The 14,150-nt window shown below is 42.6% G+C and overlaps 1 protein-coding gene across 4 annotated transcripts in view; it reads left to right on the forward strand.

The window, feature by feature from the left end:
• The window catches only part of Ryr3 (ryanodine receptor 3), a 565,647-nt gene that overhangs the window by 503,858 nt on the left and 47,639 nt on the right, over nucleotides 1-14,150 (forward strand). For all 4 annotated transcript variants that reach the window (XM_087207455.1, XM_087207452.1, XM_087207454.1 and 1 more), the window contains exons 70-74: nucleotides 6,096-6,266; nucleotides 6,572-6,631; nucleotides 8,202-8,333; nucleotides 9,447-9,559; nucleotides 12,722-12,818. In XM_087207455.1, coding sequence (XP_087063581.1) covers nucleotides 6,096-6,266; nucleotides 6,572-6,631; nucleotides 8,202-8,333; nucleotides 9,447-9,559; nucleotides 12,722-12,818 — 573 coding nt within the window. The remainder of the gene's footprint in view (nucleotides 1-6,095; nucleotides 6,267-6,571; nucleotides 6,632-8,201; nucleotides 8,334-9,446; nucleotides 9,560-12,721; nucleotides 12,819-14,150) is intronic.

The following is a 14,150-nucleotide window of genomic DNA, read 5'->3' on the forward strand; positions in this document are numbered from 1 at the left end:
CTGTGCTGCACAAGAACCTTATCATGGATCCTTTTGTGCTTTAGATAATTTTATTTGATTTTCAAAACTCATTTTTTCATTCATGTTTTGGCAAATGTATCTTCTGTTCAGGTCAGATAGGATTTTTTGGAGTCCAACTCCCTAAAATATCCAGCTTATCTGAGGTTGCCTGTGCAGGCTGCTAACAGCCAGCAGAAGCTCTCCTTTAATCCTGTCTTCCTGCAGAATGTCAATAAATCGCAGGCAGATTCCATGCTTTCTTCAGCTAAAGTAGATCTGCTGGCTCAGGACTGAACCAGCTAGCATCTATTATGACAGTGGAAATGACACTAATAGAAGGACTTGGATTCCCAGTGAGCAGATAGCAAAGACATCTCAGTGCTCTGGTGATTAATGGTTACTCAAGGTCCTTGGGTTTACATTTGGAAAGAGAGAAGGTGACAGAAAAGGACACTTTAGAATTCACCCACTAACAAACTAACCTGGTGTTTTTGTTTACTCCCACCACTGAGGACTTGGGATGTTTGTTTTGTCAGAGGATGATCATGTTCAGAATCTGGACATCTTCCCTTGTTGGAAAAATACAGACACAAACTCTCTCATTTCATTTCCATGGACATCATGTGCCAATTATTTCTGAGCCAAATGGAATTGGATTGAAGGAATAATGTAACTGAACTAAAGCTGCTCCATACATAGATCTTAAATAATATTTGCCATACTCCTCATGGTAACAAGCACCCAGTTGCATCAATTGAAACACTATAGTAGTAAACTGGAAATGAATGGAAACTAAGTTCTACCCTTGGCCCAGCTGTAGATCTCAGCTAACACCTTGTATCATTCACTTAACTCTTCTGGCCTCCAGTTTGCCAATCTGTACAATAGTATTGAGTTGACTATGACTTTTCCTAGCTCTGCCAAGACATTCAGGACAAAAGTCACCTTTCAACAGTATCTCTAGGACAGAATATTTGATAAACACAGTGCATTATTTAAGACAAAGAGATACTATGCCTCCAACAAGCAGCAACTCGAAGCCACTTGTGGTATTTCTTTAGATGTAGAGATATGTATTGAGGAGCCAGGGAGAGAGTAGGTATTCTTCCTTATCATCAGTGAGATCTCACATGTCTTTGATTCCCTGGATTAGGGATTCTGTCTGGCCCCTGGCCTGAATGGGCACCTGTCTCCTTTGCTTGCTTTTATCTCTACCCCTACTTGAATTCTGGTGTTGTATAAATGAAATGGACTTCAGTGCACCCAGCAGCCTTGGTGGGATGTCCATTAATGAATTCTGCATGCCACACACACTGCATGTGCCAGTGTAAGTAGAAAGGAAATGGAGAAAATATACACTGGGCCACGTTCTTCAGACTTGATTAACTGAAGCTCAATTCACAGATACATTATTTTGGGGGACAGCTCATATGGTGCTTTCAGAGCTCGTTGTATATTTTGTTTAGATAAAAACAGTTTGCAAATATATGTTAAGCCAAATGTAACTAAGCTGAGCAAGTGTTTTGTTTTTTTTTGTTTTATTTTTAAACTTGTTTTGTTTTCTTTAAAAATGGTGGCAGCTTCCTCAGAGGGGAATGGATAAGTTAGAATACGTTTAGTTCAAGAAATGTCAGTTCCGTGACCAAGGTTTAAAACTTTAAAACAAACAAAAAAAGAGTTGTAAATCAAGAGTGAGTGCCTTGTGGTTTAAAGCTACCTGCCTCTCTTGAGCATGATTTCAGTGGATTGAAAAGGGATAGGAGTATTTTAGAAGATGTCTTTGAATTTTTCAGGGACATTCAGAGTTATGTGAGATTTTTTCTTTTTCCAATATCCCCTCTTACTGTTCTCGTATCTCTCTCCCCCCTCCTTCTTGCTCTCATTTCCTCCCTCTACCCCTTCTGTTTTTATTTTCTTTGTCCCTGTTCTGTGTTTCTGCTCTCTGACACATGGTCTCACCCCCCTTCTACTCATCAATGAACCTCCTTCCTTCCTTCCTATCTCCTGCTCTCTCTCTATCCCTCTCCCTCTCCCCCTCCCCCCCCCTCCCCCCCCCCCTCCCCCTCCCTCTCCCTCTCCCCCTCCCCCCCTCCCCCTCCCTCTCCCTCTCCCCCTCCCCCCCTCCCCCTCCCTCTCCCTCTCTCTCCCTCTCTCTCCCTCTCTCTCCCTCTCTCTCCCTCTCTCTCCCTCTCTCTCCCTCTCTCTCCCTCTCTCTCCCTCTCTCTCCCTCTCCCTCTCCCTCTCCCTCTCCCTCTCCCTCTCCCTCTCTCTCCCTCTCCCTCTCTCTTGCTCTCTCTCCAATTTCCAGAAATTCTCCATTTTCTCTAATACCTAATGTTGGGTTGACTTGTCTTCACTTACCCTCACAGTGAGATCAAAACTTCCCATGAAGCCGGGGATTTAGCTCAGTGGTTCTGCCACCCACCTTGCAAGCACAAGGACCCAAATTTGATCCCCAGTACCAAAAAAAGACTTCCCGTGATTCAGGTTTGCCTTTGTTCAAAAGCCTGATGCAAATTCCCTGTGCCATCTTGGTGTAGAATATCACCAGGTAGTATGTCTTCATCAGACTCCCTTATCTTTGAAAAGCCTTTTTTCTCCCTTAAGTTCTACACATAATATCATCTGTTTGATTACAAACTACTGCAGATAGTTCATGATCTAGGTGTGGGAAATGCAGTTACTTTGAAAGTGTTAGAATTAGAGTATTGCAGTCAGTCAAGTAATCTTAGCAATATGTGAAGAAAAGGGTAAAAGTAGAACCTGTAGAATGTAGGAGCCTTTGACCTAAGGTACTTTTCAAGGTTACAGTTTAAGAAGGAAGATGCTCCATCCTTCAGGTTGTGGGGTGATCCTCAGCCTCTTTAGATATTCTTAGAGCACTGATTTTTAAAGCAACCATATAGGAAGAAGCACAAGCATTTCTTCCTGACTCACTTTTACTTTTTATGGCCATAGATCTGCTGGAGTTAATAATGTGGTGGATGGAAGGAAGAACAATAGCAGTCTTTGCTTATATGGTTGATTGTCTGTAGCCCACCCTGGTGAATGGAGAGAAAGGGAAGGGAGAAAGACTTTAGATTACAGAGTTGTATGGGTACCCAGATCTAAAGACCACCCTGCATTGGGTCTGAGGGCCACACACTCTGGAAGACTGGTCTCTGAGTTGACCTCCCAGCAGGGGTGAATTTCTTAGTCTGGGTATAAGTCTATATGACCAAATTAACCTCCATTCTAACCTCCTTCTTGCTCATCATTCTGTGCTCATTTGACTCCAAGAACTGTTGAGTTTCTGTTGTGTTGACTGATAAACTGGGACTGAGAAGCTATAAATAACATGGGGTACCATGTACCATAGACTCCTGCTTTTACTGACTGACTCTTCTTGTTTTTCTTTTGTCTTTCCACACAGGCCATGCAAGTAAAGGTACAGGTCAAATGCATGACGTGTCTTTTCTGTCCTAGTGTTAGAGGTGCCAGGCTCTGGCCCCTTCTGCACTGTGATCATCATGGGGGTGGTACAGAATGGATTTTCCCACCTGGAGGTCCCCAGACCTGCTCCAGGGAAGACAACTGCCTGTGAAAGAGTGAATGTAGGCCTACCTACCCTTGGAAGGGGGAAGCCGGGCAAGCCAGCCAACCCTCACCCTCCCTGAGGTCTCCTTGCTATCTCTGCTCCCTTCTCCAGCTGCCCTCCCTGTTAGCTGGCGGTCACCATGCTAACAGAGAGACACTGACAGGGCCTAAGAGCCTGGGAGACCGCCTCTTCTGTGGTGATACCCAGGCTCATAGTCCTATTTTTTGTTAGTGACCCCAGCCCTTTCACATGGTGCACATTCTATCTCTTGTTCAAGGGTCCCATGATTCAAAGAAAGTCTTCCAAGGTCTAAAATCAAGGGTTTGAAATCAGCAGATAAACATGAGTTTTTATACAAACTGTTTTGGATAAAACTGGGACAATTTTCCATTTACCCCTAAAAGTTACTATGTGGAAGTGCCTTTCTTTCCATTCATTAATGTGTAGCTGATGCTATTGTCCTGAGCCAGTGGTGGCAAAGCTGTGTGCCACAGTGGGCTGTTTATATCACTGAAAGCTCTAAAACGTTCACTGTCACTGTTTATAAGCACTCTGCCCTACAATATGGGGTGGAGATATGGAAGGCCCAGGTCGCATGTAGCTCTTAGCTACAAAAAGAAAAATGGAGCCTTGTCCAGATACACTTGCATCTGGATAATGGCTCTGATGCTTATGTGTTATGTGACCTTGGGAAAATTACTCAACTTCCATGGGCATCATGTTTTTATTTATAAGACTGACTTGCTAATATTTTAAAATTATTGAAATCATATACATAGCAGTTATGATTAGAATAAGAAATTGGCCAAATCAAATAGATAATGAGCAGGAAATAAATTATGTAATCAAATCCACATAGTTACTTTTTAGCATATTTACTTCATGGTATACCTTGTATCACTATTTACATTTTACACCTACATGATACCATGTAGTTTATATACACCTAACTGCATTCTGTCCTTAAAGGATGATTTGAAACAATATCAAGGGTAATAAACTATAAGTAAATCTAGGATTTAGACACCTTTTATATTTTACCTTTGATGGTGGAACATGGAAGGAACCTAGCAAGTGTTCAGTAAATGGTAGAAATTACAGTCTTTGTGCATACCAGCCTTCAGTTTCCACTGTGTTCTGGAACATAGGAATCCTTTCCTTAGCTTCATTTCTGTCTCCATGTATATTTTTCACTGTCCTTTCCATTGCTGCTCTGGGGCTGAACTGATGTTTTGGAGCACTGGGTACAGGGTGTCCCTGCAACCAGAGAAATTGTCTGGCTCTGTTTAGCCAGCCTGGGTTTTTCCAGTCAAGAGCTTTGCTGTGATTTCCGAAATATAACTACCTGAGGGTTATGCTCCCGCAAACTTGGTAGAAGAAATCACATCTCTTACAAGAGTGCCATTAGTGATTGTGAACTTCTCTCACACTTTGAAAAGTGATTAAAGCAATCGGGCCAAAGGAAATGCTCTTCTTCAGACAGCCCATCTCCTACAAAATAAAGTCTGCCTGCACTCCCAAGTCTTAAGTGACAGTTACCTTCCCTACTCCCAGAGTCCTATAAACCAAAGTACTTCTGCCTCATTGCTGCAGATACTATCATAAAGCAAAGTTCTAGTGAGCACCAGCTCATGTCAAATATGGCCTCTGACTGATTTCTGGCCACCCAGCCCTCCCCTCTTCCAGAAAGTGCTCATTCAGCTGAAGCAGAGTCCAGCAAGCAGGCACCACATGGCCAGCACTGCCCTTTCAAAAAATGTGTCATAAAAACAGGGTCGCTGCAGCACCCTGTCTTCTTGAACCAAATTACATGTGTTGTAGGTGCTCAGGGGTCTTGGTTGTTGCCTTGGGCTGCCATTGTGCATAGCCCCATGTACCAGATCTCACCTCCTACTTCACTGAATGAACTTTCTCTGAGAGGAACAAAAAGTATGTCCAAATTCCCATGAACTTAGGGGGTTCCTTTTTTATGTGCAGTTTCTCTCCTAACATTCTCTCATTCTGATCCCAAGGCAGCCTTTCTCTACAGTGCCTTCTTTCTTGGAGAAGTTGCATAGCCCCATGGTGGGGAGGCCAAATGGGGTTCCAGTGCTCCAAATACTAGCTTCAGACCAGTTGCACTGTGGTAGATGCTTTCATATTCTTACTGATTTTCCTGAAAGGGTCCTCAAATTATTTCCCAGAGTTATTTTATCAGTGACCAAATTGTTCTTTTTGCAGAACACTCGGTTCTTTGTTCACCTGATCCAGAAGTGAGTGAGCAAAGACTTGTGCCTGTGGTGTGTGTCCAGCTGTGTGGTTCTGTGTGCATGGCAGAAGAAAAGGCTCAGGGCTAGGGCTGGTATTTCAGGGCCAGCTGGTTTTTCTTTGCTCAGCACAGTCGTTTTGCTGTCATTGAAGTGTAGTAAGGCCCACCCTGCACTGACAGGGTCACCAGGAAGCGAGCTGCCTCTGAAATGAGACCGTTCCCTTCAGACAGTCTCTGAGCCCTTGTCTTTATTTCTACATCATCTCCTAGTCTGGAGGACAGGACCAGGAACGGAAGAAGACAAAGCGGAGGGGAGACTTGTATTCCATCCAGACCTCCCTCATCGTGGCTGCACTCAAGAAAATGCTGCCCATTGGTCTGAATATGTGCACTCCAGGCGACCAGGAGCTGATCTCCCTTGCAAAATCACGATACAGCTGTGTAAGCCGCCTGTCTGATTGGGCTGAGGCTGCAGCACAGGTGATGCGATGGTGGCCACTTAGCCTCAGAAGGGCTAGTCCTCCTCCTGGGGTGCAGTGGGGCTGGGGCAGGCGAGCAGGAACCAACATACCTTCATTATCACAATTGATTTGGACTCAGTAGTTTGACACAGTCTGTGTAGTTTTTCCGCTTTTGTTCTAATAAATATCCCAGCAAAACTGCATTGGCTGTCCACACATACCTGCACCCTATCTCGTATTTCCACACTGATCTCCAGGAATGAAGTTTGACCTCTCTTTCCACAGAGGGACACAGATGAAGAGGTCAAGGAGCATCTTCGGAATAACCTGCACTTGCAGGAGAAGGTGATACCTTGGGGAGACCGGGAGACCACACAGACTGTCTTTCCCTCCAGCCTCAGGGCTCCACCCGCTTAATGTACTCATGGCTTTAAATGTGTCCTAAAACCAGTGTGGAGCTGGTAGAACTAGCTTTCCACCTTTGATTTTTGCTCTTTGCTGTTTCAAAGAGGTATGTGATAAAGCATTTCTTCCAGCTGCCCACCACATGAATGTCAAGCCATGGGGAGGAGGAAGCATTATGTCTCAGGAGTACTATGAGTCTCACTCAGTGTGACACACACACCTGGGGAAGTGTGTCCCCAGTTGTACCTCCCACTTGAGAGAGAGCTTGAAATGAAACACTTTTGTGTGTGAGTAGGCAGAGTCAAAAAAAGAGATAGAATTTTTATTTTAAAGGTTATTTGTGATGTCGTCAGTCCTGTGAATCTGAACAACTCTTTCCTCACATACGTTGTCCCCGAAGCTGGAGAACTAAGCCAAACCAAAATGCCTCTCCTTTCCACCCCAAACATATAGGAAGAGTGGATAAAGTAGGGGTTAAAGGCAGTAACAAGAAATCCCAAGGGCCAGGAAAAAAAAAGACGTTCTAAATCTTAGTAAATATGAGAAGTCAGAGCTATTGGGAGAACTCACAGAGTGCTCCAGGCTAGATATGTAGCATAGAGGCCAGTGTTTAATGACCTTAGAGGAGGAAGAGTGTGGGCCCTGCACACAGAGTGAGAAACTTACATAAAATTAGCACTGAACCAGTGACACTTGTGGGTCTCCTGCAGAGACAACCAGGAAACCACTCATAGCATCTCTGCTTCCTAAATAAAATATGGGCTAAGATGCCAATAAATAAAACTACGCTAGAAAATAAACTCATATAGAAAGGAGGAAGGAGACTATTATTGGACAAGAGAAAGAGAATGGGGAAAGGTATCATGGAGGGGTAAATATGATCATAATATGTTGTAAATGAAAATACTGTATTGAAGCCCAATATTTGTAAAATTAATGGGCACTAATAAAAACATATTTGAAAAGAGACTCATAAAAAATCAAAATAAGGAAATCCAGCACCATCAGAGTCAAGAAATGCAAGAAAAAGAATAATTTAGAAAGGAATGTAAACATAAATGTAGTTAAAACATTTAAAGATAAAGGAAGCAATAAAACCCATAAAGCAATAACAGGACATTTGGAAAAAAAGGAGAGTGAGTTTGAAACCAAAAATCCTCATAGCAATTACTGTCATTGAAATTTTAAAATCAATATATGGGTTAAAAAATAGACTAGACATTGCTAAAAAGAAAATTTACAAACTGAAAGATTGCTTTAAGGAAATCATCCAAAATGTAGCACAGAGAGAGAAAGGGGTAGAAAGTATGACAGAAGAATTGGCAGGGAGGCTAGAACGAGAAGTTCCTATGTAGCATCTACAGTGGTGCAGAAGACAATGATAGAGAAGGTGAGGGTAGGCAAGAAAAGAGACTCATGATTACTCTGGAACCCTTGTAGGAGTGAAAGGTTTTTTCAGTACAAGAGATACCAGAAATTGCTTATCTCATGCGTGTGTTTCAACTTCCAGTCTGATGACCCAGCCGTAAAATGGCAGCTGAACCTCTACAAGGATGTTCTGAGGAGTGAAGAACCTGCTACTCCCGAGAAGACAGTGGAGCGTGTGCAGAGAATTTCAGCAGCTGTCTTCCACCTGGAGCAGGTAAAGAGTATCTGCCTCTGAGGAGTAAAAAAGACTGCTCTGGAGAACAAATTCAAAATTGTCAACCTTCAGTTACAGGTGCCCTTGTAAGACTGAGAAAATAAGGAGCAAGGGTCCATCCCCCATCGCCCTCAGGGGTCATCTTGGTGCCTCACAGTAGCAGGGCCCTCAATTCTTTCCCCTCTTGCTGTTTTAAAAACTCTTTTGAGGGCCAGGGATTCAGTGGTTCTGCCGCCTGCCTCGCGACCAGAAGGACCTGAGTTCGATTCCTGGTACCAAAAAAAATAAATAAAAATAAAAACTCTTTTGAGCAAATTCTTCCTACTTCCTAATATCAGTAAGAAAGGGAACAAGGAAGGGAGGAAGGAAAGGAAGGACAAAGGGATCTTTTAAAAAAGAGAACTGGGGGGCCGGGGATTTAGCTCAGTGGTTTCGTCGCCTGCTGCGCAAGCGCAAGGACCCGAGTTCAATCCCCGGTACCAAAAAAATTAAAAATAAATGAATAAAAAAGAGGACTTGAGGGAAAAAATGGAAACAGCACTTTTATAAATGGAGAAGGAAAGAAGGGTGAAGGGAGGGAAGGGAAATGGGAAAAAATATATCGTGTACAGTACAAATTCCTCATGATGGGTGTGATCATTATGTATGGCAAACATGTACAGTAACACTTTGGTTCACAAATGCTTCTGTTCACTAACAATTTGGTTCTCAAAAGCGTTCAATAAAATTTTGCTTCTGTTCACGAACTCCACACTGGGTGACAAACACAACCACGGCCATCTTCCCCACACAAAAACAGCCGTCTTCCCCCAAACCATAAAACAAATTAAGTTCATGAACCAAGGTACCACTGCACTAATAAAAAGATAAATTAACTTTTTAAAAACTCTTGCCATTACTTCAAATGACTTAAGTCCCCTACCATTTGCAAAGCTGCTATTAAGAAATAAATGGCTAACAGCATTTGGGAAAAGGAAGAAAACTTAAAACTTTCACAAACTGCATCATCTGCTTCCCAGTTGAGAAAAAATTCTTTCAGGGTTGAGAAGTCTGGGCTATCTTCTGTCACTCACATTGCCCTAGTGTGAACCTATCTGTGTGATTTCTTCTCAGGTGGAACAGCCTTTGAGATCCAAGAAGGCTGTCTGGTACAAATTATTGTCAAAGCAACGGAAACGAGCAGTGGTGGCCTGTTTCAGGATGGCTCCTCTCTACAACCTGCCCAGGTATGGATTCTGTCATTTCTTCTGACATGTGAGCCAGTGAGGAGAATGGAGGTGTCGCCTCACAGCTGTGCTCTCTTATAGCCCTTACACTCTTGAGGCAAAGAACAGAAATTAGAGTCCTTGGCCCATGGACTATTACCATGTGCATAGTATAAAGGCCTGCCAAGCAAGCAAGGTAAGAAAAACTGAAACTGGACAAGCTTCCCTAGAGCCCCGTGCCTGTTCAGCTTACAGTGTGCATTCTAAAGTCAGCCAAGGAGGAGTATGGAGGCTCTCTACTTTTGCTAAGGTAGGATTCTTTGTGAGGATAGAAAGACTTCTTTTAAAAAGGAGTGGATTTCTAAAACGTGGTTCTCCAAATTACACCAACAGGTCAACCAATATTTCTCTTCTCAGGCATTTGACACCAGCAGTTACAGAAATGTAATAAGAATCCCATAGCATAGCCATACTTTCTATCAAGGTGAAGAAAGGCTAGAGATGCCCCCGCAAGAGGCCAATCAGTCAGGGGCACAGTGCTTTTTTATTTTTTGGTACCAGGAATGGAACTCAGGACCTTGCAACTTGCCAGGCAGGTGTAGCACCACTGAGCTAAATCCCCAGCCCTTGGGCACAGTGCTTTTGTCTGGGTATTTTAGTCCATAATGTGAAGAAAAAAATTGTGAAGATTTTTCTGAAGAGTGTGTGATATATTGTGCCAATGTATTGAAGAGTGTCAGTCAGTTTTCTGTCACTGTGACAAGATGCCTGAGATAAATCAACTTAAAGAGAAGAAAGATTTATTTTAGATCATGGTTTTAGAAGGTTTAGTCCACAATTGCTTGGCCTGTTGCTTTGGGCTTGTGGCCAGGCAAAAGATCATGGCAAGATTGTGTGGCAGAGCAAAGCTGCTTACCTCATGGATGCAGGGAATCAAAAAGAGAGCAAGAGAGAGGGAGGGGCCAAGGCCTCAATATCACCTTTAAGGCCACGCCCCCAAATGACCTCACTTCCTTTCATTAGCCCCACTTCCTAAAGTTTTTACCACCTTCCAGTAGTGCCATGGGTTGGTGACCAAGCTTTAAACCTACAGCCTTTGGGAGACATTTAGGATCCGTATCATAGCAGTATCAGTGACAGAGTGGCCCAGCACCAACCACTGAGACTGACTATCTTTAGTGTTATAGCAATATCCTCATTCTTAAACTGATTGCAGAGATCAGGCCTGTGATCAAATATCAACCTCTGCTTCAATTTCCGGATCACTGGGGATATCCTCATCTGGTCAGGGAAAATAAATTGACTTGGAACAAGCTTATTCTGAATCCCATGTAAATAAGTGTGTTTCTTTGGAATCTGAGATAAGAGAACAAATCTATGTTTGACCTTTGCTTTCATCAAATTGTGAATCTTGGACATCATTTATCCAGAGTGGCCTATTAGCCTATCTGGAGCTAACTGAGCTTTCCTAGTTAGGGTCCTCACAGATGGTGGAGAATGATGGTAACAGAGATAGATACCTGCTTGAGCAGGTCTCTCTTAAGACACAGATTACTGTCTTTAGAAGGGAATGAGACATCATCAAATCAAGTAGAGTTTATGAGTAGAAAGCTGACAAATTAAGTCAGGCAATAACAGACATGAAGGCTTTTGAAGTCCTGATAGAAAAGTGAAATTCATAGCCTAGTAAAAAATGTAAAAATATATGGGGCTTTTTTGTTTATTTTCTAGAAGTAATAAAACATTAGAAATCATTCACTTTCCTAATGTGGATTTCAGAAGAGCTTGGCTCTAAACAGGTGTCTCCAGAGCCAGGCCAGCTAGGCAGAAATCATCTCTTTCCAAAAAGAGCATTGTTTTCCAAATCTTTTGAAAATGTTAACATCATACTTTCATAACTGAGCTGCTCCTTCAGTGATAAGAATAAACCTTGGGATTCACTGTGTCCTTGAGGAAGTATGGCCATCCCTAACCCAGTTGTCTTAGAAGGGTTGTCCTGGGCTTTCCCGCCAGCCTGGAGGATTCTAAGTAGGTTTCATAACAGCAACAACTAAGAAGCTGATGATAGGCACAGCTGCCTCCCCACCTTACAATGACCTAAACTGCATGGACTCTTCTAAATTAAAAAACTAAAAATATTTATTATATTATGTGGAAACTGTTTCTCTGGTGTTAGCTTTTAAAAGAAAACCTGTATGCTTTTCTCCAGACACAAAATTAACAATTTCTTCCTGAGCACCTTTCAACGGGTTTGGCTGGAAAAGGTTAATGAAAAAACTCAGTATGACAGGCTTATACTCATTTCAATGGTAATGTAACCTGTGGAAAGACCAGCTCATTTTCTGCACACTCCTACCTTCTTGTCCATGAGCTAATGTTACCATGAAAACAGAAATTTGTACAATTTTTAAAAGAACTCTGATTGGTCAGATTTTTAAAGAAAGATGGCGAAGTCTGTATTTTACCAAAACCATGACCATGGCTTAATGAATCTGGTCTTGACCTTTATCTCTTTTTCCTCTCCTTCCCTCCTTCCCACTCCCCCTGCATTTGGTAAACACTTCTCTAATATTCAGTGGCTAATAAATATTCCCAGAAGTCCATCCTGGCTGAGAGAGAGTGCCATATGCCTGTTCCTCAGTGTTCCCAGTTAGAGTCTGAGTTAGAGCCCCTGAGGTACATAGATGTGCTTGTGAAGTAGTAGGCTCATGCTTCGCCTTCCTAAAGAAAATCCAGAGTAGCTTGCTAATGTTCCTTATAGAAGGAAATGTTCTCGGTATAGCTGAAGCTAAACCACTCACATCACTGTGGTTTAGACTGCATTATCTAGGCAAGTGACCAGCCTACAGGAATGGCTAAATCACCATCTGAAGCAAATACTTGAGGACTGTTACTTAACCTAATTCATTATTGCTCCCTAGAGGGAAGGCCAAATTAGGATTACAGTCACTGCCATATCTTGCTCTAACCATTATTACTTCCAGAAGGTGCACAGGTATTTGGGAACTGGTAGTTATAGGGTTCTATGAAACAGATGTTTAGGGTGTGCTTCTGGCTACCCTGACCAATCAGAAGACAAGAATTGTACACAAGTCTGCCCTGCTTACTAACAGTTAACCACCCGAACTAAAATAATGAGCCCCTTGGACCCCGCTTGACCTCACTCTCACCCCTTCTGCTCAGGCACCGCTCTATTAACCTCTTCCTCCATGGCTATCAGAGATTTTGGATAGAAACAGAGGCACATTCCTTTGAAGAGAAACTAGTACAGGATTTGGCTGTAAGTACTGACCCAGTGGGAAACAGATATGAGTGTGAATAAATCTGATTTTTGTATTCAGGGGTGTGTGTGTGTGTGTGTGTGTGTGTGTGTGTGTGTGTGTGTTCTAACAAATAAGCATTCACAAAGAACTTATGGAAATTTGGAAGGAATTAACTGTGTAAATTCTCAGAGGAGACTGTGCTAATGGTCATAAGAGCCAGAGGATGAATTTTCACTTGGAGGTGCTAACACTGTTTTCACCCTCATCCTCATCATCATTAGCAACTAATTCTTCTTGAGAGGCGTAACCATGTCATGGGGAATTCATGCTAAGTTAAGTTTTGAGCACCATCGGTTGCAGGAGGCCACCTCAGACTGAAGTCCACATTCCTAATGGGTAACTCTGCTTTGAGGAAGACACATTTAAATACCCTTCCTGAACCTCACATGTCTATATTGGCCCTTCAGAAAGTTCGGTGTGCCCTGTCTCTAGCAGACTTCATGTTCTGAAACCCCTTAAACTACATACAAGGGGGAAAATGTATTGCAAAGGGACCACGCAGCCTCATTCTGGTTTACAAAAAAAGAAACTTTTCTCTTTTGTACCCAGTCCATGGTTCTTTTCTCTCCTTCTCCTTACTTCTCTCATTTAGCTTTTCCTCTTTGCATTTATTCTCTCCACTAGTCTTACACTGTTTCTCATATTCACTCTTTTCCATATTGCTTTCTCTATCATCCTCTGTTTCTTTTCCTCTTTCCCTCTTTCCCATTTTCTCTCTCATTTTCCTTCTGTTTGGTTTTGAGTCCTTTACCCTTCCCACATGTTCCTGTAAGAAAGATACTTCCTCGATGATCCCACTTTCTTAATCAGTGTAAAGCTGACGATAGCATCATATCATCCCTCTGCTTCTTCTGAACCATTCACACAACCTATGTGGTTCCCACCAGTTTACCAAATTTGGTCCACCATGCTGATCCTGCCACCACTAGAAAATTCACTTTTACCTTATTTCCCTTTCTGTAAAAGGAGATCGAGACAAGAGTTAAAAAGAGACGCACAAGGCCTACACCTCCAGAGCAGAAGCTCTGGGAACAATGAGAATTCTAGAATACGGTCTGACGTCATGAAAAAGACGTATTTTGCTGTGTTGAATCTAAAATTCTGTTAAATCCAAAATGGCCCCAGCGCCTTGTGGCACTTGCCCCAAAACCCTATTTTCATACCACTCTCCAATAGAAATTATAGGTATTGCTCAGGGAGACTCTGTCTGTTAGTTAACTCCGCAGGGTTTCCCTCCTGAACTTGGGTGCCCAGAGCTTGCATGAGAGTTCTGCTGATTGAAATCTGTA

This window comes from Heterocephalus glaber, unplaced genomic scaffold (assembly GCF_053883595.1).
Source record: "Heterocephalus glaber isolate CG9 unplaced genomic scaffold, H.glaber_assembly_v1.0 deba00000809, whole genome shotgun sequence".
In the NCBI taxonomy this organism is placed as follows: Eukaryota; Metazoa; Chordata; class Mammalia; order Rodentia; family Bathyergidae; genus Heterocephalus; species Heterocephalus glaber.